This window comes from Copadichromis virginalis, linkage group LG13, assembly GCF_057382275.1.
Source record: "Copadichromis virginalis isolate Kocher_CV1m ecotype Utaka linkage group LG13, C_Virginalis_male_GT1.1, whole genome shotgun sequence".
In the NCBI taxonomy this organism is placed as follows: Eukaryota; Metazoa; Chordata; class Actinopteri; order Cichliformes; family Cichlidae; genus Copadichromis; species Copadichromis virginalis.
In genome coordinates, this window is record NC_140630.1 from 8,007,473 (window position 1) to 8,034,587 (window position 27,115).

The 27,115-nt window shown below is 39.0% G+C and overlaps 2 protein-coding genes and 1 long non-coding RNA gene across 3 annotated transcripts; 1 reads left to right on the forward strand and 2 right to left on the reverse strand.

Moving 5' to 3' along the window:
- The first annotated feature begins 4,755 nt into the window (after nucleotides 1-4,755).
- On the forward strand, nucleotides 4,756-9,020 carry LOC146695177 (uncharacterized). The gene is made up of 3 exons (XR_014923539.1): nucleotides 4,756-5,013; nucleotides 5,102-5,317; nucleotides 8,618-9,020. It is a non-coding gene; the product is annotated as an uncharacterized LOC146695177 (long non-coding RNA).
- Nucleotides 9,021-11,644: 2,624 nt separating this feature from the next.
- LOC146695178 (uncharacterized) lies at nucleotides 11,645-16,921 on the reverse strand. The gene is made up of 6 exons (XM_085478533.1): nucleotides 16,888-16,921; nucleotides 14,317-14,447; nucleotides 14,004-14,126; nucleotides 13,795-13,822; nucleotides 13,662-13,700; nucleotides 11,645-12,645 (listed from the first exon to the last, which is right to left on the reverse strand). Exons 1-6 carry the CDS (start codon nucleotides 16,919-16,921, stop codon nucleotides 12,563-12,565), a joined length of 438 nt encoding a protein of 145 aa, XP_085334659.1. The 3' UTR covers nucleotides 11,645-12,562.
- A 1,427-nt stretch (nucleotides 16,922-18,348) lies between these two features.
- LOC146695179 (uncharacterized) lies at nucleotides 18,349-23,210 on the reverse strand. Its single transcript, XM_085476706.1, has 7 exons — nucleotides 22,980-23,210; nucleotides 21,920-22,044; nucleotides 21,470-21,592; nucleotides 21,222-21,249; nucleotides 21,099-21,134; nucleotides 20,164-20,239; nucleotides 18,349-20,036 (listed from the first exon to the last, which is right to left on the reverse strand). Exons 1-7 carry the CDS (start codon nucleotides 23,005-23,007, stop codon nucleotides 20,012-20,014), a joined length of 441 nt encoding a protein of 146 aa, XP_085332832.1. The 5' UTR covers nucleotides 23,008-23,210; the 3' UTR covers nucleotides 18,349-20,011.
- Between the last annotated feature and the right edge of the window lie 3,905 nt (nucleotides 23,211-27,115).

Sequence of the window (27,115 nt, forward strand, 5' to 3'; positions counted from 1 at the left end):
GCAGATGATCAAAAAATCCTGTCTCTCTTCTTAGGCTTTTGTGACTGAAATCACTCCACAAAGTGCTGTGATAGATTGGCCTTAATTACCAGCTTAGTGTTTAAGTAAGAGTTGTGGGGAACTCATGATTAGATGCTCTAGCCACAGACATTAAAAGGCAATGTTTCCTTTTGTTACCATTTGCAGTAGCCAGTCTTGTCCTGTCAGCCCAATGCAAAAAACACACCATGATTATTCACAAGGAAAACAAAAAGCACTTTTTAGATGCAAATGCATGTTGATAAAGACATCAGATTCACAAGGGCTATTGTTTGGTTTCATCTTGATAAAGAAGACTGGGGGGGAAAAAGTTTTGCAATGCAAACACGCTCAGATTCTAAAGACATGCAGAGTAACTTTAAAATGCACACAGGGATACGAGCAGAGTCTCTTAGAACCACCATCCACAGCTTATTTTTCCACAAAAAGTGAAGCAAAGAAAAGATTATTATATCTTAGCAAATCTCTTCATTCGACCTCTGATGCTTCGGGTCAATGGTGGAAATTGTTTTTGTGGCCACAGAGAGACAGAAAATAAAACTGAGCTCAGAAGTTTGTAGAGAAGGTCTCTGCTTTACTATCAGGCACTAATTGGTTTTGCTGCCTGAGGGGAGGTGATGGTAAGCTGACGCGGCAAAGGGCCAGAGAGCTGGAGCCACAACCAAAGCTGGAAGTGATTGACAGCTCTGCGGCTCGGAGAGTCATCTGCAGGATGGGTGTTGTGTCCAGATGGAAAATGAGTCAGAAATGTGTCCTGAATGATGGTACAATGTGCAGCTATTTAACAGTGTGTACAAAACTAATAATTGTGTGTGTACTTGGGAAAATTCCAGGGTGATCCCATTCAATGTCTTTTTTGTAAAGTGGAAACAGATGGAACTTAATGAAAAACACACATCCCATTAATCTACTTTGTAACCCATTTTCTCAGATGTCATGGCTTTTATGACACTTTTGAGAAGATGACAGCGAAACGGATAAGCTCACTATATGTTTGATATAGCGTGAAAGAGCAGACAGTGAGCTGGAGTTTGTCATAGGAAACCACTAGAAACAAAACATGTCCACCTGTTTTTGTGAGAAACACTTTTAGACCATCAGAGCGATGACAGTTCCTTCACACCCCTTCAAAGGCCAGTTTTAGGTTTAAGACTCCACAGCAAGGTAAGGGTTTGCCATGCAAACAGAGATGTGTAATTGTTAGTAGCATTCGGTGTACACTTCAGCACTGGATACAAAAACATGGCCAGTTTAACCTCGTCTGCAGTCACTGTTTAGTAAAACTGAGCAGAGCATGAAATGCAAGTTTTACAACCCATGAAATGAGACCAAGGCACTAACCACAAAACCAAACACAAATTAGTGTGTTCAAAATCCCCGTTTCTGTACTCTTACTTCAAACTGAAAGTAAAAGTGATGAGTTGTTGTTTACCGTAAAATTTAACAGCAGCAAAAGAAAAAAGGACACGTTGGCATACACACCCAGGAAATATCATCGCTTTCTGTTAGAAACTGTTGAGGTTTCACAAACAATTGTAAATACATATTGATGTGCTTTCACTCTCTGTACCGTCATAGTCTAGCACTTCCACATATTTATGTTTCATTTGTATTGACATTATGATGATGAATTCTGTAGAATCAATTATTTATATTTATGAGCCAGTGCATTAAAGAGCAAAGAAGCAGAACTATTCACTTCTTGTGAAAAGCACACTTTCTGGTGAAGCCGATAAGATATCTGAGGCTTTACTGACATCTTGTGGGATGTCATGCTTTTGGCCCAACATTGCCTACAATGATAACAGGAGGTTATATTGACCAAGAACACCACATGTGCACTGGTTTTGACAGGTTTCATAAAGACAAATTTGATGAAGTTCTAAAGCCAAAATGTGATCTAAAATGTATTTAAATTTAACACATCAAAGCTGATGATAAAATGAAATGTTTAGAGATGTCATGTGATAGATGGAATTTGCAGATAAGATCAGCGCTCTAATTTCTCAATGCTGTTGTAACAGGCCCCTACTGAGCTGGCTGCCAGCAGAACCTGAAAGACAATAGGTAATGTTTTTTCCTATCTCACTTCTGCAAAGTCTCCTTTTTTTTACACATTCAATTGTTCCAAATGCATTTTAAAGTTACCGATGTCATTACGGTTGCTCGGAGGTAATAGTTACACTCTTTTTTCACATAGGTTGACAGGACAACTCTGCACAAACATGGCAGAACTAAGAGAATTAATATAACAACTGTGGACAGTTATTTTGAAGGCACTCAAAGCAGCCTGTGTGAACTCGTTAGCTTACTTCTATGCAAAGGATGCATGCTATGCAAAAGTTTAGAGAAAAGACAAACAGAATTGGCACACCCAACATTTGTACTTCACTTGGTATGTCAGTTATATGGACTGCATGTGAAAATTAAGGCCCTTATTTAGCAAAGTTACACATGAAAAACTTACACAAGACAAAAAAAAAGTATCACATAATATGACCACACATTACAATGTGTTACTGCTGTTCACAGGAATCAGTTTTACAGTATATTTTAAGCAACACTACCATAAATCAAGGCTTTTTTCTTTCAAATAAGAGAAAATCCCTTGCTAAGTGACAGTATCTAATTTGGGAAACTTTGCAAAGAGAGTAACAATACAATCTTAGAGCGGTACAAGACGGATTAAGGAAACCTCCACTTGCATACAATCATCGCAGTGAAAAACAGTACCAAAGCTCAAATACTGTTACTATTTATGGAACAGGGCCCGTGTTCTTCTTGTAATTATTCCGTTGACCTCAGGATAATTTCCTTGAGTAGATTCCTCAGTGCTGTATCACAGTGCTGTATGCTCTCATAACAAACAAATCACAAACAATGAACCATGTTTACCTGCTTGTTGTTGCGCTGTGGCTTCAGTCAAAGCAGACGTGACTGACTGTTACCGAAGTGGCATAAATCACACATGGGGAGTTGTGTAATTTTTATCTTTTAGTCAGCCTTCCAGTTAGACTGGTCTACCAAAAATCTGTGAGCACACTAGCCAAATATCTTAATAAAATACACCCCAGAGGCTAAAAAATACCCAACAGAAACAAAGAAAAAAAAAAAAAAAAAAGAAAGTACAAACTAACTCCTAGTGAACCTTACACTGAGGCTATGGATCCAACTCGTTGACCTTCCTTTTCATGTGACCAGCTGGACACCTTGGAAACCTGCTGAGTTTATGGATAAACTCTTCCCCCAAATTTTAGGATCATTAAATTAGTTCACCAACTTTTCCTTTCACAATAGATGATGCATAAATGACTCATACATAAACAATCTGTGGTAAAGTCACAGTTGCTTTTCTTGCCTCTGAAATGAAAAACCTCATTTGGCTTGCAGGAACCGATGCATAAAACCAACGTTATGCTCTTTCACCACCCCTCGCACACACAAAACTGGTTTGCAACCACCAGTTCACTCACAGATGGTGAGACAATAAGCATAGTCCAACATCTGATAATCAGTACAGAACCTGGAGCTTTTTAGAAAAACTTAACTTTTAGAACTTTCAAAAGCACAGTGCTCCCTTTAGGGGAATTTCCACCCCTTAAAACATTAAGACAAGGTTTATTCTTTTAGTTCAGCCATTCTACATTCATTCTATAAATAATACCTATAAAAAACAATATTTAAATCCATTCATTTTAGCAGATTCAATCCAATGCCTGAAAAAGTCTTGAACTTCAGAGGATTTAGAAGATTTACTTTGTGGAAAGTCATTGAAGACTCACGATAAAGCACCTCAGAACAACATCAAACTTTTTTTTTTTTTTTGTATTTCCTCTTCCAAGGAAGCTAAACAGACTTACTGTGACTGCAAAGACTACATCTCCTTTTGGAGGGGTATTAAATTACATGTCATGTGGTTTCCCGTTTACTGCAGGTTTAACCCTGGCTGTGCTCTCTAGAGCCACCTTTTACCACAAGTGACCTGACAAGAATTGTGGCAATTTATTGTAAATGAAACATTTCAGTGAAGTGGTTTGCATGATAACGACCTAGAAGTGACATACTGGTCTGTGAAAGAGCATAAGGCACTTGACTCAGTGATATGTTTTTTTGTGTGAGGACACACTGAGAGAAAAAATGATCATAGAGATATGGGTTCTGTGGTTCACAGAAACCACTGAAACTTTTACACAAGTTCTGCTTGCTCAATAAGTCAGAATATCTGTTTGCAGCTTTCGTGTCTTATCACATTTCCCGTAAATTAGAAGGGATTGGGGGAAAGGCATTCAATTTCAAAGAAGCTGGTATTTCAGTCGATATTACAAAAACCACGAAGTGAAGTGGTGGTAACTTCAGGCAGACTTTGCAAACAGGTTTGCATAAAAACATCTATTGTCAATGAGATTTTTGTTTCCAGATGATTACATATGTTGGTTACAATGTTTAAGGGATCCATGGGAGACATATAGTGCATATTCTTCATTCTATTTACTCATCTGCCTACACATCTTTTAATTGTCTCATTAAACCCTGCTGCAGGTATGACACTTTAACATAATCAATTAACTCACACCTGTTAGGAGGTGGTGGGTAGGTGTATTGTTGTTGTTTGGTTTTTGTTTTCCTTTTTGGCATAGGTAGGTGAGGCGGGGCTTGATGGCATTCCGGCACACCTGCGGCGCATCGGACGTCATCAGTGAGCGCTTTTATGGAGCTGAGTCACGGACGTCTGGTGTCGGAGTATTGTCGCTGTCACAAGTGGTAACGTGTTTGTGCAAGCTGAATCTGCTGATTCCACGCTATTGAGCTGCATGTTTTTAGGATCCATCTTCTGCCTGCTTCTACTTTGTTTTAGCCTGTTCCGCTGCCTGCTCGCCTGCCTAGTTTCTTTGTGTTGGCTACTGTGGATCCCTGACGGAGAGCTACGTTACACCAGTCTGTGATCACTGCTACAGCTGTAGTTTTGTGTTTCACGTAAGCTCTCCAACTCTCTCCGTCCACTTTAGTTTAAATCTCGGCTGTCGACGTTACTCCATAAACTCTGTTTGTCCCTCGTTTTCAGGTAGCTCCGGTGCGTCATCTGCCCACCCACATACCTTGGCTCTGTCTCATCTCTTCGGCTTTGCTCTCCTTGCACATTTTTATTTGTCACTGTATATAGCCCCCTCCCTTGTAAATATTCCCCATCATTGTAGATAAACTTGCATCACAACTCTCTTGTGCCCGTGTGTGTTTCTGCCACTAAATCCATCCGTGCAGTTTTCCTAACAACACCTGAGTAAGTAGTTATTGTTGGCACGTGTTGGCGCGCCCACACACTCTCACTCACACACACAAACACACACACACACACCTATAAGATTTTTATCATACATAGTAATATACATTTAATCACTACCCTTGTAATGATAAGGACTTACGTGTTTAAAGGTGACTCAGACAATTGCTCATTCTTGCAATCGTGCAGTAATAATTAACATATAGCTTAGGCAAGGCAAGTTTATTTGTATAGCACAATTCAACAACAAGGTGATTCAAAGTGCTTTAGAGAGACATTAGCATGCACACACACAAAAAAGCAAACAAACACTGATTCAGCAACTGTAGCAATTTGGTTCTCTTTTTCCCAGAAGTCTGAAGTTTTCCAGTAACTGCGTCACATCAGCATCAGCATCAAGTTGACTTCAAGTTCCAGCAAAGCAAAGCCAGTTGCAATATTTAAGCTTGTTTAAAAAAACCACAAATCCTTATAACAAAAAAAAAGGTTTGTTTCAGCCTTTTTTACACTATTGTACAGTTGAATTTAGAACAACATAAAATGCAAAACCCTGGTCTTTAAAAACAATAGATACAAAGTACTTTGAAGTGTGTTGCTACATTGCACAACAGGAAAGTACTGTTTTTAAACCACTGAACAGTCACTTTAGTGTTAAACCAATGATAAGGACCCGCATAAGATGCACTTCTACACTTTCTAAAGTTACTTAGTGCTAAAAGCCAAGAGCAACTATTTCTAATCCTTTTGTTAAGATTTGGACAATTTGAACTGAGCACCTGAGACAAAGAGATAGAAAGAGTGCGCTAATTTAGGATTATGTTGTGGTTTTGGGTGTGGTTACCCAAAGACAAGAGGCATGCCTGAGTTATGGGGGACAAATCTAAAAACTTGCTGGACTGGTTAAGTCTGATATCAAGGTGGCTGTAGCTCAGGTGGTTGAGCAGTTCACCAACTTCTGTCTGCTCCGGTCTGTATTTATGCCAAATATGCTTGGACAAGATATTAACCCCATGGTTACTAATCCAATGCATCCACTGGAGTATGAATGCATGTGAATGTTAAATAGGAAGCAATGTGAATGTGTGTGAATGGTTGTCTGAAGCACTTTGAGTGCTCAGATAAAGTAGAAAAGCGCTTTATAAGAACAGTCTGTTTGACTTGCTTAGACATGATAACAGCTTAAATCATTCTATTCATTTATGTAGGTTTAGAAAGAAGATATTTGTTCAATACAGCATAACACAAAGATGACTCCAAACACACTTTGAAGCTTCAAAGTATACACAAACTATAAGGTGAATGATGAGTCACCCAGGCATTACATGTCTGTTTGTTTATCTGATGCCATGACAACAGTTTATGACAGTTTAGCAACATGAGATTATTTTCTGTTTCTTTTTATCTAAATCAATTTATTGTTCACAGCTGTTGTTCTCATTTATGTCACTTTTGATGTGTAGCTTGACACCCTACAGAAACCATTTTGACATTCCAATTTGACTGAGAGGCCACTGATGTTACTGATATGTCAGTATTTCATTTGAGTCTCCAAACTAAGCTTTACAATTCCCATTGAAAACAAAACCACCACATCATGAGTCATCACCCCCTCAGTTCAATTCAATTCAATTTTTATAGCACCAAATCACAACAACAGTCACCTCAAGGCGGTTTATATTATAAGATAGACCCTATAATAATAGATACAGAGAAAAACCCAACAATCAAATGACCCCCTATGAGCAAGCACTTTGGCGACAGTGGGAAGGAAAAACTCCCTTTTAACAGGAAGAAACCTCCAACAGAACCAGCATCAGGGAGGGCCGGGGCCATCTGCTGCGACCAGTTGGGGTGAGAGAAGGAAAACAGGATGGAAGACATGCTGTGGAAGAGAGAAAGAGATTAATAACAAGTACGATTCAATGCAGAGAGGTCTATTAACATACAGTGAGTGAGAAAGGTGACTGAAAAGGAAAAACTCAATGCATCATGGGAATCCCCGGCAGCCTACGCCTATTGCAGCATAACTAAGGGAGGATTCAGGGTAACCTGGTCCAGTCCTAACTATATGCTTTAGCAAAAAGTAATGTTTTAAGCCTAATCTTGAAAGTAGAGATAGTGTCTGTTTCCCGAATCCAAACTGGAAGCTGGAACTGCAGAAGAGGGGCCTGAAAACTGAAGGCTCTCCCTCCCATTCTACTTTTAAATACTCTAGGAACAACAAGTAGGCCTGCAGGGCGAGAGTGAAGTGCTCTAATAGGGTGATATGATACTACAAGGTCATTAAGATAAGATGGGGCCTGATTATTTAAGACCTTTGAATTTTGAATTCAATTCTGGATTTGACAAGGAGACAATGGAAGGAAGCCAATACTGGAGAAATCTGCTCTCTCTTTCTAGTCCCTGTCAGTACTCTTGCTGCAGCATTTTGGATTAGCTGAAGGCTTTTCAGCAAGTTTTAGGACTTCCTGATAATAATGAATTACAGTAGTCCAACCTGGAAGTAATAAATGTACGAACTAGTTTGTCAGCGTCACTCTGAGACAGGATATTTCTAATTTTAGAGATGTTGCGCAAATGGAAGAAAGCAGTCCTACATATTTCTCAAAAACATAACATTCAGCCCATTTTCAATTAATGTTCCATTTCAGAAAAAGTTTCAGATATTTCAGAAAATATTGTGTTTCTTACACAGGTCATCTAATAAACACATATTTAAACACATATATTCTTTAATTTTCTTTTTTAAAAAGAAAAAAATACACTATGGTTGTGGCTGTTTTGTGAAAGGCTGTACTACAGTACATGTCAATGCAGTATGTGAGAGGGAGCAGGAGTTATCTCTCTAAAGTAAATCATTGCTGGCTGTGATTTGCTAACATCAAATTCAGTTTAGGTTTATCTTGCTAATAAACCTAATAGATCCCCTTTTTCTGTCTTAATTCTTCATGGCATAGATTCAACAAGGTCCTGGAAGCTTCTCTTATATTTTTATATAACAGTATCAATTCCCAAGGCAAAAGGATTCAAAAGAAGCAAACTTCCAGTTTGCAAACACATAATCAAAAAAAAAAGGTGTTTACTTCACACCCTTATACAACCTCCTTCTATTTTTAAGACAATCAAAATGGAATTTACCTAAAGGTCATATGAACCATTCATGCAGTTTGTTTACGCAACTTCGCTTCTTGTCTGGTGTCATGGCAACACTTTTAAAAAAAATGCTAGTGACATAAAGTCAGTAACTGTAAGTGGAGCATTTAGAAGAAGTGATTGGAATATATTTTCTCTCCCGTTCAGGGTGTGGAGTCCTGCATGGACCCGAGGGGAGACACACCCTTGAAGACAACACAACAAAGGAGGCAATAAGGAAGAAAGGAAGAAAAAGACTCAAGGAACTAAACTGCACTAGAGATGTACCCAACATAAGTGAATCTGAAAAACCTTCCTACAGTTTAGTGTCAATTTAAACAGCCGCTCAAGTTGTTTTCCTTATTAAAATTATGGTTGTCTTTTGGAGAAATGTACAGTATGTGAAAGGAAGTTGCAGCCATTATTATTTAAGAATGTCTTTGACTGTTTTTGTGAGTAACATCTTTTTACCCTCATGAGTCATGGCTTCTTTCTTTCTGCTCATGCGTAACATTTTTTGTCACATGTACAGTATGCTTTAACTAATGACTGGGCTTTTCAATAAAGAGTTGTGAACCAGTAAAGGACCAAAGAGTTTATAGTAACTTAAATCAGGCTCAATATCATGTTATAACTCTTAGTTTGTTTATATATCTTGTTGAAATCTAAGATCAGTGTAAGTGTGGCTTAGTCCTGTTTTAATTCAGTTTTATCTGCATAATCCCAATTCAAAACCCAGCAATGTCATAGAGAATCCCCTACAGGAAAGCATTTGACAACAGTGGGAAATCTGCAGTGACTGGCCCTCAGGGCCTAAATGGAAAGAAAAAAACAAATGAGCAAACAGAAACAAGAACACAATGTGAAGTGTGAGAAAGCATAAGGTATGATAAGCAGAAGTGAAAGAAGAAAAAAAAATGGCAGAGAAGTGATGACAGCGCAGGTCTTAAGCACAGCCTCGCTGATTGCCGTCAATGGATATCAAGTGAGCAGCACAGGTGAAGAATCAAGGCTCTGCCCACAAGGCAGACACAGGAGAGCACAGGAGGGCAGTGGAAAAACACCAGGTGCTCACCTGGATCATGACACCATTACAATAGAATTTAACTAAAACCTCTAAGATACCTCATAAAAATGGGAAGTGAAACAGACACAATGTCTTTGTGTCGTCTCCCGGACGATCCTGTTCCCTGGAACTCAGAGAGCTTTTCCCAGGAAAAGCACTTTTGTGATTTGTTCACTTAGAAAGGATTAATTGCTTCCCTTTGTCAAAAAAAATGGTAATATCATGCAGCGGCGCAGCTCTCCACTGGTAAGGGTAATCTGGCTCCCTTGTTGAGCTCCAGCCAAACTTTCATGTCATAAATTCACTACAGTTGTAAGCTGCTGCTGCTGCATGTCATCTTACTGAACATCTTAGCAACTTTAAAGTTAACTGCAATGTTTTCATTCTGAATAGGTTGAAAAAAAAAAAGAATGACCATTTTGATGAAAGTTGGGTGTAGTTATTTTTCCTCTGTCATGCCTGTTTCATTCATTTTGGAAGCACTGTCCCTGCATAGCTACCTTTTTAGTGTCCCCACCAGTGCAGACCAGGTCTCACAGCAGCCCGAGCTCAAGCAACATACAAAAGGGATGATTTTGGGGTCAGCTCATGCAGCAAGACTTGAAGTTTGAAGTCTAATTTAAAAATGAATCTGGAGCCATGCTCCCTTTAGGTATAATAAAATGTCCAAAAATGGAGTACACCAAAAAGTGACCCGTGTCTGAAACCTGTCACTTTAACAGACTGATTATTCTAATCCTTTTGCAAACCCACTGACTTCAAAGGGCTTGTCTAAGACTCTCAGAGGTATTGATTGTTATGCTGCCAGTCCTTACTTTTACTTCCGAACTACACATAAACTCAACCTGAGCTAAATGCTGAGTCACCAGGCTTTTTCCAGGGAAGTCAACTGTCATGTATTTTTTGTGAAGTCAGGAGCATAAGTCATTTTAATGTGACACATTTAATGCAGTTGTTTTGAGCAATTTTGCAAAACTTCCTTTTCAGCTTATTTGTTTTGACGTTCGAGGACGTGGCAGCTGTCCGTAACATGCTGCTGACAAGGTAATTTAGTGTTATTGGAGCATTTTGGAGAACTGATGTGAACATGAAGAGGAAGAGTACAGTGGCATGACCATATGACACCATACCCTCACTGAAAATTAGACTGAGGTCATTTATAACATAGAAATGGATCTGAAATTGCAGCGCTTCCATTTGAAAAGTTGCCAAAAAATGAACTGATCTCAAATAATCACTCAGTGAGTTCATGTATTTTTATTCAGCAGTGTTTATCATTTCCTGAAGCTGCCATGTGATAATGTGTGATGTGTCTTTGAGAATGCCTCTTAAACTAGACTCTCATGGGGCTGTCTGCCTTCACATGCATATGAACTTGAACGTCCCCTAATGTTGTTTTGTTTTTTTGTTTCTGCTTGTTTACTATACAGATTCTAGGTATGAGCAACCATCTCAGCTGTAGGCAAAAGATGACAACCAAAATAATTGTAAAATATATTTTATTAGTACAATCATAAAAGAATGAAGGACAAAACAGTCCAGTGTACCACTTGCAACATGGATAAAACATACATTCCAAGGCCAGAGCCAGTTATGCCACAAGTCAGGTACTCTTTACATGTTGATTGCTTTAACTGGGATCAGCAGTTGTCCTCCAACACCCACCACCCTGTGAGCAGAAGGCCGATAATCATTCTGGCCTCGGCAACCCAACTCTGCCTTTAGGCTGCACCATATAGTAGGCCCTTGTCAAAAACAGGGTCTTGCAGGTTTTATGGAAAATGCCATTTTTGTTCATGGTTGGTCTAATAGCCCCGTGTTGGTGTTCTTCCTGCATCATCATAATGACACTTATGTCTAAGTTCAATAAGCACGGTCAGTAATCTCTCATATGCCTACTTTCCTGGGTGTTCTGTTTTTCTGTATAAAACATAATGTTCAATACTGATATTATTACTCTAGTCAACCTCAACCTCTGCTTCAGATGGTTTCAATCTGTGCTCTCTGTCATTCTCCCTTTCAGACTCTTTTTCGTGCAACCCGCTGATAGGTTCATAGCATAAACCTATTCGCTGGAACGTTCAAGACAATTTACTACACAGCAAAAAGTAAGACACTAGTAGGCAAAGTTCTTTGTGTTACTCATGCATGAGGGAGACCTGCCTGGAGCCAAGTGTCGTTCCACCCACTTGACCTCCGTCAGACTCTCAGCCAGGTTCCCCATAGCACTCGTTTTATTGTGGTTACATGAATATGCATAGGTTCATTAACATATGATGTTTCATACACACACAAAGAGTACCTTGCCTGTGCGTTGTGCAAGTATGTGTGGGGTCAGAGTGTGACCCCATGAAGGCTCCCCAAAGCTGGTGCCAGGAGTCTAGCGGTCCCTCTAAACAAAAGGCTCTTACACTCAAACAGATATACGTGTGTTTGCTATACCATATATCAGCAAGAGAAGATACGACCTCTCCTAGGAGGTGTGTGATCTATGCCAGAACACTCTGTAGAGGAGTGAAAGCACCCCCCTCTTCATGCTACACAGAATTGTTACAGACCTCCTAGGATGAGACATTCTTTCAATCTACAAATGATTATATACTTCTAAGCATAAATGACAATGAACAATACAAATCTAACACCCACCCTCGTCATTTCCACCTCAGCTGAGCTGAGCTGATGCAAGCCCCAGTCTTCCTCTTAACCACCACCAGCGTCTGGACTCCGGGGGGTCCTGACCTAAATCCTATCCCGCTGGGATTCTGTTCTGCCCTGATGGATCATCTAATCGCCAAAAACATTAATTTCTATATCTTAATCAATCGTCTTCAATTCTTCCAAGTGAACCCTATACTGTGGGAACTGACCAATCAATTTGTGATCTCCTAGCTTTGAAATGTTGAGGGGAAACAAACAAAAAAAAAAATTCCTTTTTTTTTAATATAAAACTCTCTTCTGGAACAAATGATGTATGAACAACAGCAAGACAGGGATTTCAGATCGTGCTGCCATGTGGGTTAAAGCTGGTAAACTGGAGGAACCATCTTCTAGCTGGTTGCAGACAAACACTGAAGTTGTAAAACCATGATAAAGACCGTGATAAATGTATTCCAGCAGTGAGAAGGTGTACCTGCAAAAGCAAAGAAAATGAGTTTGTTATTAATTTTATGTTAATTTAACATAAATTTGACAGTTAATTGCTTTCCCTAAGATCCAAGATGTGCAATTCATGCATCATTTAAATCTAAAGTAAATCGTGTTTTTCACTCAAATTAGCCTTGTAACATTTTAGGAAATACACATATTCACTATTGTGAACTGATTGATACCTCCTAGCCAAACTTTTCATCTACCTCTAAACAAAAAGGGTAATTTTATGTATTTGATATCTTAAGATGGTGAAGATTTCCCTCAAGGTGCTGCATGTTCTTAACACACAGTTTTCTACCATCCTTCATCTTTATAAGATCATACACCTAAACTAAAATGTCAGATTTCTTTCTGTTTAAATGTCAGACACCTTCAACCTGTTGTGACATGCTGTCACCTGAATCCACCTATCTGCTTCTTGTTTCACTGACACTCATTTTACCACTGACACACGTCACACGTTAAGAGTAGTGGCAATAAACAATATCCAGGAGGCAGGTTTACTAAAAGTGAAATCATACACTGTTAATTTACACCTTTGTTTATTTACACATGAATAGCTGAGCTGATCTGGCAGAGAGTCCCAGATGTTGATACTATAAACTGCACTGTAACTAGAGACAAGAGTTTATGCTAACAAAGACAGGAAGTAGAACACATAATGCTGAGCTGAAATTAGTCACCTTGGTGAGTATGTTTTAACCTTTTAAACAGATAGTTATGAATGAAAAGAGAGCCAGAGACTCATGGGGACACTGTGCATAACCATACAATAACAGGGACTCTGAATGTGCAGGAAGGTGTGAAATTTCATTAAAAGCAGTTTTTATCTCATATGGGTCTGAACATGAGTGTGAAAAGCTGTCAGCCAACTTCTGACCCTGAATTGAATAAGTGGAAGAGGATGGATGGATCTCTTGTAAACTTTTCACACCTGTTTAAAGATACAACTCGAAACCTAACTGCAATCTAATTTCATACAAGTAGTGGTTTTACCTTCACTTTTCTGAGGGTTAGTAGTTCCACTGCAGCCTGCTGTAAACACAAGATATTCTTGCGTTAGAAAACATTTTATATCAATGGTAATAAACATTTATATGTCTAGAAAATCAGGTAGAGAGATACTCACTGAAACAACTGGTTGTGTGTTGTATCCCCTAAGCAGAAAAACAGAAAGAGAAATTGAGTAAGCTTTTAGTTGTCTAGAATTAAATAAAATTAGATTCATAAATTAAATTCATAGCTTTTAGTTTCAGAAATTGTATTAAAATGCCACGTCTGCATTAAATTCTTCCATGTGTTTCTCAGCATGCAGTACAAATGCTGAAAGTGTAACACCTCAGAGACGCAGTCACGGCTGTAGTTGACCTGCTTCAAACATGCACGGGTGAGAAGAGTCCTGATACTGCTGTTCGTCACCAGGCCAGTCACCGTCTCGTTATTATTCACCAGCACATGACCCTGAAAGCAACATATGACAAAATCACAACACTGATTAAATATTAATAATAACATTAGTTGCTTCTTTTCTTTTCCTATTGTGTCTGTAATGACCAACACCTGCATGTTTTATGTTATGGCTTTTTAACAGAGGTAGAATCCCAGTAGCACAAGTGAAAGTGGTAAAGAAACTCTGGCATGTTGAACCTACAGTACTATTCATCCAGGAGTAGATACATCTGGTTGCCTGGAAATCTGGAACAGTGTAAAGGGTCCCATAAGCATCTTCAGTAACACTGCAACTGATGTCCCATCCACAGCAAAGCACCACCAATGCAGCTGCTAAGAAAAGACAAGCAGATGGGAACACTCATCACTGCAATGTTATACCTTGAAAAAACACAACTGTGTGCATGCCTCCACACCCACACACCTGTGTGACAGAACAATGTTACCTACAGCTGATCATCACAGTTCTTGGACAAGAATGATGGAGAAGCCCAAAGGGCCCACCAAACTTAAAAAAATCATCTGCTGGGAATAATTTATCAAAAATACACATCAGGGAAAATTTTTATAGCATTTCATGAGCTAGGAAGACATCATTTCGATTTGACAGCATTTCTAGAATATAATGGCAGATGGCATAAAGATTAACTGAGGCTTTTGGGAAAGTGTACGAGGCGTTGTCCCGATCCTGAAATTCAAATAAATTATCTCCAATTTAGTTAAATAAAATATATTTCTTAATCTTCTTAATTTTTCTTGATTCACTAATGGTCAAAAAACTTTTTTATATTCCTGTGAGTTAAAATTGTTTAGTCTGTTGTTAATTTTCTTGCTGGGGGTGGATGGGTGGAGAACACTTGGACTAAGACTAAGAAACTCAGTTACATAACTTTGGATAGCATCATATCTGTAAGGTGGTGCTTGGGGAAGTGATGGCTCGTTTCTGTGCAGGGGTGATCTTTTATCCAGCTATGTGTTGAACACATGTGTCGGACTCCAGGCCTCGAGGCCTGGAGTCCGACACCCCTGAGCTAGGACAAAAGCTCTTATTCCAGGTAACAGCACAGACTGGCATCATGTCCTTCGCCAGCCACTGAAACTTCAGGTCACTGAAACTTCACCCACTGAAACTTCAAGTCAGTTCCTGTTCAACCTTTGTCCACAGTGCTTAACAATAACAAACATCAGATAAGCACATCACACATTTCTGCAGTTTACCATCCATCCTCTGGAGCAGGGGTAGGCAACTCCAGGCCTAGAGTGCCGGTGTCCTGGAGGTTTTAGATGTGTCCATGATCCATCACAGCTGATTTAAAGTGCTAAATGACTCCTCAGCATTTCTTGAAGTTCTCCAGAGGTCTGGTAATGAACTAATCATTTGATTCAGGTGTGTTAACCCAGGGTGGGATCTAAAACCTGCAGGACACCGGCACTCGAGGCCTGGAGTTGCCTACCCCTGCTCTGGAACCTATCCCAGCTGGGGCAGACACAGCCTGAACACATCATTAGCAGGTCCCAGGACTAACACAGAAAACCACTGTGTGACTCGTCATTGTGACAAAACGTTTCTCCCACTGACACTGCTTTTGGGATTAATTAATTAATTTGGGATTCCTGCCCTCTGGGAGGCGCCACAGGAGCCTCAGGACTAAGACCACCAGGTACCGGAACAGCTTCTTCCCCACAGCTGTCAGACTCCTGAACTCTGCCTCCTGACATCTGACCCACGTTAAACTCATGGACTGAACATACACACACCCACAATGGACAACTGTACCCTCAAACACAATAATAACATGGACTGAACCACCACTCACAACCACCAGCACTTTATATAGCCTCTGTAGAAATTATCCACACCCTCACTTATCTTAACTGCACTACTGTATAGCTCTGTGTAAATAACCATTCTGTACATTCGATAATCTTTAATCCTACAACTGTTTACAACTTGCATAGTTCCCATCAGGGCCGGCCCGGCATAGGCCGTATAGGCAAATGCTAAGGGCGCCGTCCATCAGGGGGTGCCAGTGCCACAAATGTTGAAAAAAAAAAAAAAAGAAGAAGTTGTTGGTACTATTATTTCTAAATACAAAAAATAATCCCACGTTAATTAAAATGCAAAGTAAAGCTTATTTAATAGAAATATTATTTGTTACAACATTACACTACACTGCTGATGTAGGGGGGCGCCACCTAAAATCTTGCCTAGGGCGCCAGATTGGTTAGAGCCTTTTCTGGTTCCCATTTCTGTATAGCTGTATATCTCAGATTCTGTAAAGTTATTTATTTCATATTCTGTATAGTTTTTCATATTTATATCCTGTTCATAGCCTGTACATAGCTTGTACTCACTACAGCCTGTACATACTTATAGTTATAGAATATTCACAACATACTTCATACCGTGTACATTATAACATACCATAATAGACCCGTTTCTGTAATATACTCGAATATCTATATTATTGCTAATATATATTGTAATATATCTATATCACTAAAGCACTTCTGGATGGATGCAAACTGCATTTCGTTGCCCTGTACCTGTGCATGTGCAATGACAATAAAGTTGAATTCTATTCTATTCTATTCTAATGCAATTTTATTTATATAGCACCAAAAATGGCAACAACAGTCGCTTTATATTGTACCTTAGAGAGTCTCTAATAACACAGAAAAACATGCGGACTCCACAAAGAAAGGTCCCGGCCAGATGGAGGATTCGAACCCTGGACCGTTTCGCTGTTAGGCAATATATTAATCTACTTACCAGTGACAAGCAGATAAACTTCGCTGTGCCTCATTCTTGCGGTGATACTCGCAAGTCCTTTCCCCAAATCCGATTTAATATGCTGGTTTAGCCTCTAATGTATCCAAGTGCTCTGCCCGCTCAGTGAAGAAGTGCTTCTCCTTCTCCTGTGAAAATGAAAGCGCAACTCCTCGTGGTGGGAGAGGGGGTGGTGGACCAGGTCGGCTGGATAGAACTCACTTTGACGCGAATTACTGAGTATGCATGCACGTTTTGGTTTTTTTTTAAACGTCAAAGGATATGCCATCTAATACAGACACAAATGAAACTGATAAACACTTTTTGTTTTGTTTTTTACTTTTTTCCACTTTGCGGGGAGTAAGTGCACCCTCCCTGCGAGGTGCGCCTGCTGCTTGCCGCACAGGGAGGAGAGATTCTCTGGCTGGCTCTAACGGCATCTAATAACCAGCTCGCAAAATAAAGCAAAATAAAAATAAACCAAACACAAAAACACAAGACCTTGTGATACAGACTTATAATGTGCACCGACCTGTTTTCTAAATTCTATAACACACATATACACAAAAAGTGAGCCAGAGAGCCCTCTGTGCGCCTGCTTGCTGCTGAGCTGTCCTGAAGTCTCACACACAACCGAAAGGAGAGGAGAGCGAGCTGCTTCAAAACAGAGCACATTTCATTCACAATGTTATCAATCCAAGCCCATTAAGTTAATTATTTTTTCCTGGGTTGTGTGAAATATTAGGGGGAAACAATCCTATACAAACTGAATCTGTGCACTAAGGTGTAGGACTAATAGGTTATGTTGTGATGATTCTCTGGTTGGGGGATGGATGCTGATATTGAGTGCAAAATTAACACCAATGGAAGATGGACAAGAAAAGTTCAAATCCATCAGGTGCTCAGTTTAGAAAAAAGAGAAAAGAGGAGGAGAAACGAGCAAAAGATACAAGTAAGCAGATGTGACATTGGATAATGGCAGCTATTATGACATGTATCCTGAAACAAGATAACATTAGGATAGTGAAAACTTCTGTTTACGTTCGTTAGCCACTTGGCTATGAACGTAAACAGTAGACAGACAGTAGACACTGATGTGGCTTATTGAATCTTTTGGCCTGTGTTCAGCACAATATTAACTGGCCATTAAGTGGAAGACGTGTATTGTTTATCTGTCCCGTATTCTCAATGTATTACAAATTATAATGGCCATTTGTTAGCTGTTTGCATTCCTGTCATAGACACTAAGATCTCTATAACACACTTCCATAATTTCATTGTACATGTACAGTGAAAACAAAGGGCTATTTTAATCTATTCTATCATAAGTTTTCATCCAGTACTACTGAAGGGAACGTGCAGGGAACAAAGCACCACAACTTTCCAGTTTTTTCATTGGCTAGGAAAAATTATAGGACAGAGCAAAGAAGGACAAAAATTAAAATGAGCACTCTCAGGTTTCTCTAAATATAAACTTTTAATGTTCCAATAATAAAATACAGTGGCAGAGCAGTCTTCAGATACAGTGAAGTTAAATGGAAATACAACTTCCATGAAGCTGGGTTAGAAGATTTTCATTATGTCATGCAGTATAAAAATGCCTCAAGACCATATTCTTTAATAAAATCTAGTACTGTACACCAGGTACAAATTATATGTATATAAAAGATCCTCCAAAAACGTACCAACTCTGCATTTCCACACACACATCCAAACACACCTTGTTTGTTTGTAGCTGTGTGTTAAATGCCTGTGCTTAGAATATTAATGGAATGAATTTGGTATTTTAATAGTAAGTATCTTAATTCATATCTATATAGACATTTCATAATAGTATATTTTAAATATATACAGTAAAATAATCTGGCATTTAAACATTGACATGGACATATATCTGCCTTCTTATATGCAAAAAATATATTTTTAGCTTTAATAAAGACATTTAAGGAAAAATGATTTTCTCTACAAGCTTAGCAAAAAGATTACAATCTATATTAAAGGGGTTACAGACAGTAAGAAGTACGGGATAAACACTTTCACAGCTTGACCTTGAAAAGAAACGCTGGTTTTGTGGCAAGACCTGGTTAAGCTATGTTGCTGCTGGGTTTTGGTTTGAGGTTTCCACAACCTCAGGAATATTCCACACTGAACCAGTTAATGACATGACACTGGTGACTGTGCAGTGATTATAAAGGCTGAAACTAATTAAACACTAATTGTGCTTGTTTGCAAGCCAAATTTACCACTGATATATAACCTATCACAGAGAGGGATGGATATTGTTCTGATTTTAAAAATCAGCTATCAATATTTATCATTACCTTATTGGTATTCTCGGTGATGCTGATATTTCACAAGAAAATCTGAACATTTGTCCACCTACTGAGAACAGGCTTGATTTGGGTTGCTAATTCATTAATAATTGATTAAAAATGGACGCCATTGCTTTGCATTTTTAGTTTGGCAAATCCTTTCGCTATCATCATCATCAGAGCTGGGTGGCTACATTGAGGGCTAGTTTCCAAAGTGGAAGCTTTTGGTTTTAGCCTGATTACAAAAGAAAAAGAAAGTTATAAAGAGAAGCTTATAGGAGGAAGACATACTGTAGCTGAAGTTCTGTCACACTACACCTAAACTAATCAAACTATACACCTCATAATATGCAATACAGTAGACAATACATGCTTCCTCAAATCACATCAATACACTGATTCTCCTGAAATGATTGAACTCAAAACAAAAAAAATGAGTAAATGACACATGAAAGAGGAAATATACAATCATATTTTCCCAGAACCTGGCAAGCGGTGGCATGTTTATAGAATTCAATATTAGAGATTATGTTACCTTACTTAGCGGAGGATAATTTCAACTCCAACATGAAAGTGGGGCAAAGCAGGTATATTTCTGTAATATAGGAACACTGCTACTCAAAATGTAGAGGCAGTACTGTAAAAAGCTTAAAAACTGTTTTGAGCATATATGTTTGAAGGCATTTGTGATAAAGAATAAAGGATGTATCATCAGCCGGTGTTGACGATGAATAAAAAGAACCAGAATTTTAATTACTTAACGGGCAGACAAATGAATTTCCGATGCTTTCTAGATGTGCTGGGCCTTCACATTTTTACCGGTTCCTCCTCAGGACACAACTGTAACGGAGCAATAACAGATTTTTATACATAATATGCAAGATGAGCATGAGGTTAAAGTGTGTGCAAAAGTGAACAGAAATGAACGAAGCCTGGTTATAAGTCTAAATATTTATATTTAAAATACCTCAAAAGTCCCAGCAGCAACACCAGCACCAAGAACGACACGCTGGCAATATTGCTCCAGTACTGTCGAGAAATCCCTGCAAGAGCAAAGAGTTTAACGGTTCATCTGCTGAAATCTCCATTATACATGATTCTAATCAAAATCTATAAGACAGTCCTGTATCCCTCCTAAATTGGCGTCTTTGAAAGGTGGAAAGTTTAGTAATAGACATTTTTCGACACTCCTTGTCTTTTATCTGTCCCGAATTGTCGCTTTTTTATTTAGTTTGCTAAAGACAAAAGCTCTTTCTACTGAAACCTCAAGACAATTCAACTGGTCTTTAACTGTCATCACCTAAATTCACACCTCTCAGAGACTAACCACATAGGTTCTAAATTTCCCTTTACAAGGGACAAATCCTAACTCACTTAGCTCACTGTGAAATCAGCGAGCAATGTCTTACAGTCCATAGATTTGTTTTACAAGTCATTTACAAATTAATAACTGAGAAAGTCAGGCTGGGAGTCTGTTGCTGTCTCGTGTGTTGTAATTATGAACTTTCTATAGACTCTATGGAAAGCGATTAGTTTTAACAAAGGCAGGGTGACGAATACACAGCTATAGGAGAATTCAAACTACATTCTTGAACTGGGAAAGTGAGTTTTAAATGTTACATTACTACACAATAGTTACTTATTTATGAATGAGAAGTGAGGCAAGACACTCTTAGGTGACTCATTCATCAACAGGAAGTGGAGAAAGGTGATGTAATAAAAAACAACAACACCATCTAAAGTCACACCCTACACTTCCTGCAGTCATTTATCAGTGGTTGTTTCAGATCCTCATCTCATTTTTTAATAAAAGAGAAAAACTTTCATACCTGTTTTAACATGAAACTCATTTTTAATACAAATCTTAACTACAATATAGTTTTCTACTTTGCTGTTCCCTACCTTTTTCCTCCAGAGGCGCCTGAATTATGCAGTCAACTGTAAAAATGAAAAACAATATCTACATTTGTATCAATGGATAAAAACATCAAATAATCTTTAAATGTTAAGGAGACAAATACTCACTGAAGCAATAAGCCGTTTGTTGTATCCCCTAAGTACAAAAATAGAAAGAGAAATTGGGTAAGTCTCATACGTGTACTGAGCTCATGAGAATGACTATGTTTTTAAGTTAATGTCGATAAATGGATAATTGAAGAACTTTAACTTGTAATCTTCTAGTCGCACATAACCAATATGGTTTATACAGTATCTCTGCTTTAAATTGTTCATGTGTTACTCAGTAAGCAGGTCAAATGTCAGCAGTGTGACACCTCAGAGACGCAGTCCCGAGTGTAGTTGAGCTGTGAGAAGCATGTGCGGGTAAAAAGAGTCCCAATACTGCTGTTAAACACCAGGTCACCCATTTTGTCCTTCTGGTTTGCCAGCACGTGCCCCTGAAGGGAAACGCATGGCAAAATCACCACCTGTACAAAGTCAGTCTAAAGGTTTCAATAATAATGACAGTGTCGACAATAAATCAAGCTCATGAGGTGCTTATAATTTAGAAACTCCTGTGTTTCTAAATTATAAGCACACCTGTGTTTGCACACCTGTGTTTGTAAGCTACACCTGTGTTTTGCATGTCAAACACAGGTGTAGCTTTTGGCCAAAGACCAATCACACAATTTGTTTTAATATTATTATTTGCACCTGTGCTTTTCATGCTTCGATTTTTTAACATAGAAGCAGAGGTTTGCTGGCAGAGCAGCTGTTGAACTTACAGTGCTGTTCATCCAGGAGTAGGGACACTCAGTTGCCTTCATCTTTGAGACGCTGTAAAAAGTCCCCTGAGGAAGCTGAGTGGCATTGCACGCAAGGTGCTGTGCACAGCAAAGACTGAGGTAAGCTGGGGAGAAAAGACAAGAAGACCAGATGTAGTGATCTTTATTTGAGCATGACTTTATGCACCGTCACTTCTGGAAACTTGACTTCTTTACGTTATCATGACCAGGCCATATGTTTTCTCTCTGTGCCCAACAGGAGAAGACCACAAGCTACATGTTTTTTTTTTTGGGGGGGGGGGTTAATTTATGACAGAACCACTAACATTATTGGATTAATGTTAGTGGTTCTGTCATAATGGCTTGTGGTATTCGTGTGGTCATCTGAGACAGTGGATCAATTGTGAGAGCCCAAAAAGACCATAAAACTTTTTTCTATCCCTGTAATCCCTGCGATGAGATGCACACTCTAATCAGTAAATCTGGTATTGCAGGGAGCCACACCTCTCACGCAATGCAAGTCCTACAGTGAAAAGAAAAAAACAGATAGTGTTGCCTCAAAGCTATTTTCGTGGTATTTCCCGCTGCTGTCCAGTCAAAGCTTCCGCTTTGCGCAGTGCGTAAGGGTTGCCTGCTCCGTCAGAGCTGGCAAAAAATATCACGTGTTTTACGGCAACTACATGCCCCCCCCCCCCCCCCCCCCCCCCCCCAAAGAAAAAAGAAAATAAATAAATAAATGTAATAATAATAATAATAATAATAATAATAATAATAATAATAATAAATTAATATAATAAAATACAAATGAATATGCTCAGGTGTTGCATCTAAGAATACTTTCCTTTGACTCACTGAGTAAACAGACTACTGTTTAGTGGTGATTAAGTTGATAAAGGTGATAAAAAAAAAAAATAACAAACGCATCACATTGATGCAAATTCCCTGCGATGAGGGCTCACTTCACTTGACTGCAGTTGCTGACAGACTGAAGGTAACAATGTGAGAGCTGCAGACTATTTGGCTTTAGTTGTCCAATGAAATGTTATATTAATCTACTTACGAATAATCCACAGAGCCAGAGTCCACATCGTCTTCGTAGCGAGTCTAGTTGATTCCAATTTCTCCCGGACAGTCACAGCGCGCAGTTCTCCACTGTGTCACTAAAGGGGATTCCTTAAGACTACTGACCTGACCTGCCTCCGCTATCAACACGCAGTGAAGGCAGGAGGAGAAGAGCGAATGAACGGGTGGTCACGTGACTCACGGAAAAGTCCCACATAACTTTTCAGCGATTACCATTTCCCTTCTTGTAGTAAAATGCGTGAGGCTGTTTTAGTTATTTACTAATGCAAATGTTTAACTGCTTTCATCTTTTCCACATTGTCCAGCTCTTTAAAGATGTAACAACGAAGGGAAAGCCACACAGTAACAATTTCACTGAGAAAATTAATTAATGATAATTCGAGATAAGGCAAAATTTGAAAAAAAAAAAAAAAAAAAGAAAAGGTAGGCTAAATGGCCTGTATTTGTATAGCGCTTTACTCGTCCCTAAGGACCCCAAAGCGCTTTACACATCCAGTCATGCATCCATTCACACACTGGTGATGGCAAGCTACATTGTAGCCACAGACACCCTGGGGCGCACTGACAGAGACGAGGCAGCTCTGGCGCCACTGGGCCCTCTGACCACCACCAGTAGGCAACAGGTGAAGTGTCTTGCCCAAGGACACAACGACCGAGACTGTCCGAGCCGGGGCTACCACGATCGCCCCTTGCAGAAAGAAAAAAGAACAAGAAGAAAATTAGGTTTTACCCTATAAACTACACGTGGCTTAAAGTAGGCTAACTACAACACAATCAAAGCAAATGAAAACAGCAGCAGACTGCTTTCAGGGAGAGAGAGAGAGAGCCATATTTGAAGGAAATTGTAGCTTACTGAGGCTCCCAAGCAGGAGATTTCCTTTACTGGAGAGGAGGAGCTATTAATTAGGACCTGAAAATGAGATCACAAAAAGCAGGCCAAGCCACTAGGAAATATTCCTAGAGCCATCACATGGGGGATACCCAGGAAATCCCAAGCTCAGTGACATCACTGTCTGCTCTAGGATCTTCTCTTTATTGGGCATACCTAAGATACCTCACCTGCTAGGTGCAGGAAGCATCTGTCCAGGACTTGTCAACATGGCATTTCTGATGAATCTTCTGACAGTGGATTATTAGGACCTAGACCACCTGTAAAACGGTGACTGCTAGAATGGAATCCAGGAAGTCTGGAGGCTAATCAACAAGTTTTGCTGATTCATGTTACATTAGAGATTCCTGAGCAGCTTTTTGCAGTTTGCACTGCCCTGCTCAGTAATGCCACTGCCATCAGCCAGTGCTGTTGCTAGGGAGACAAAAATGTGCATTCCTCGATTGGTTGGTAAATGGTTGCTGGCTGTGACGAGGGGAAATCCTTCAGAAAGAATGTGCCTTACCAGAAACCTCCTTGTGGTTTGTTAGCTTTGGCTGCTGTAAATTAGCTTTAAAACTGCGATAAAAACAGAGAATCTTCACCTTTTCGACTCCGAAAGAGGTGCCTTAGAGCTGTGACCGAAACATTTCCAAAAGCCCGCACTTTTCACAGTTTTGCTGCCACTTGGCAAGTAGTTTGCAAGTTTTTGCAGACAAGTCAGCATTTACCATGCAACTATGGTTTTACCATGGTGGAAAAATTGGCCTCTCGGCGAACAGTTTTGCCCAGAATTTTCCACATTGACGGGCAGGAATAAACAGCATCCAGTCACCAGCCACTCACTAAGCTTGTGTGACTGGGGCCTGACTCCTCCTTGAAGGACACTAAATATTCTACAAGTTGGTGAAATCTTTCGTCCAGCTATTGACAATGAGTCTGAATTTAACTGTGCACTTCATAATAATAAAATACATGCTTTCACAAATCAGGTTAATACACAATTTTCCTGAAGTGATTAAAATCAGAAAGAACATCTGGAAAAACAGCCAATGCATTAACCCTCTCAGGCTCAAATTAAGTTTTAGTTGCTAATGCACAACCAAGTCCTGCAGTGGTACTTCTGAGTAAAAAAAACTCATAAAATATGTATGTGGGGTAATCAGGTTGTTAGTGTTTAACTGTTGCAAATCTGCAACGCCTGCCTTGAGAGGGTTAAATGAAATATGAGAATGTAAGTATCAAATAGGGGAAACCCAGAATCTTTCTCTGCAGCAGTTTACAGGAGTCAATACTGGAGAGCAGTATGAGATGATAAAACCAAAAAGTAATTAGCTGTGTTAAAAACATGTTGTAACCTCAATGAAACAAAGTAAGAAGGTTAGAAATGGTTATTCAATAAAAAGCAGCATATAATTATTTTATGACTAAAACTGTGGCACCTTTTATGAACATGTCTTTTTTCTAGTCACCCTTTGACTCCATGATCCTTGTTAGCACTGTAACAGAATTATAATCTAAAATGTCCCTGATGAGGCTGGAGATGTAAAATTTCAGCAACTGACAAAATGTCTTTAGTTTTATAGTTTTCTGATTTCCAAAGTCTCACTTAAAGTTCAGTCTATACAATAAACACTACTCCAAGTACTGACTGAAGCTGAAAAAAAATCAACTTGATTAAAAAAAAAAGAATTTTTAAATATTGTTTTTATTCTTAGAATCAGGAAAACGCATCTTCATTTTTCAAATACCAGACAACTGTGATTGAAAAGACTGAAGTTAAATAAAAACAAATAAAAACAAAAACTTCCATGAAGCAGGTCAAACAGATCTGATGAGCTTCCTCAAATCACACCAATACACATGATTCTCCTCAAATAATTGCACTCAGAGAACATCTGAAAAATGAGTAAAGCAATAAATAACATATGAGAGTAAACATAAAAAGGTGTTTTCACTGAACCTTTTCCTGCAACAGTGGCATGTTTACAGGACTTGATAGAGGAGAATGTTTGATGAAATGTAACTTCGCTGTATCTAACTCCACATTATCTGTGCTGATTCTTCACACTGTTATCAGCACTGTAAAAGATCAATAACAGATCAGATGCCAGATGAGTTGGAGACTGTTGCTGACATCATTGTAATGATAACTTATGGTACGATCAGATATGTTTTCATTGTTAGACCACCTGTTCCTCTGTCTGTGCTTGCTATTTATTATTAGAGAGCTCATAATCTTTATGGTAATCAGCTGTGTTAAGAAGTATGTGAGGTGACTGGTGCCAGTTTTGAGAAATAAATAATGATTTCTGAAAATACTTCAGTCTACCTTCCTTATTACTAACATTTACCTATTTATAGGCTTATCAACCTATAAAAGAAGGGCCTTCACTTCAAACATTGTTCTTTTTTAGTGGTTATAAAGTACATAAAATGTAAAAACTAAAGTTAAACACAACAAACACATAATAGCAAATGTGGTTAAGGGCAGATTGTCATTTCCTTTTTGGTTCAGAATAATCCTGACTGTGTCAGGAATAATTGATTGTTTTGAGTAAGTGCTGTCGCTGCTGTTATGCCACACTTGTAAATCTCTACTGCAGGCACTCACTAAAAAGTGACAGTATAAAGATGAACGTAGCTAGCGTGACGTAAACTCCCATTCTGAAACTTTAAGATGTCGCCATCTGGGTTGCAAGAGACTGATTGTGACAAGTGGTGGGTCTGATTGTCAAACAACTTGCTCAGTGGCAGATGATTTGTAATTGACAGTCATTAGCCAATGAACAAGTAAAGAATGCTATGACTTGTCCTCCTTTTTGAAACGTGGTATGACTGAGAATTACAGAATAGATTTATGTTTTTATTTAGACCATGAACTCATGTGCAAAGTGTTTAGAGAGGTGAAGAAAGAAAGCCCTTTTTCCCCAAGACTTCAATCTCATTGACGTCTTGCTGCAGGTTTAAGGCACTTACAAAGTGCACTAATTTTTATAGCCCAGAAGTCATTCTGTTTCCCATCTTTGGCTCGACGCTACAATTACTCTCAGTGGTGATCTGAGACTCCCTTGTTGAGATTTATTAGTGCAGTGAGGGAAGTGAAATGAATTTTAAAATACATGTCAAATGCCAGAAGCTTAGGAGTTGATAACCCTGACATGAACAAAGTGTTGTTAATAATAAACATCAATGAAACACCTGCAAATGCAGCACAGAAGTACCACCATTACCAGCAATGCTGT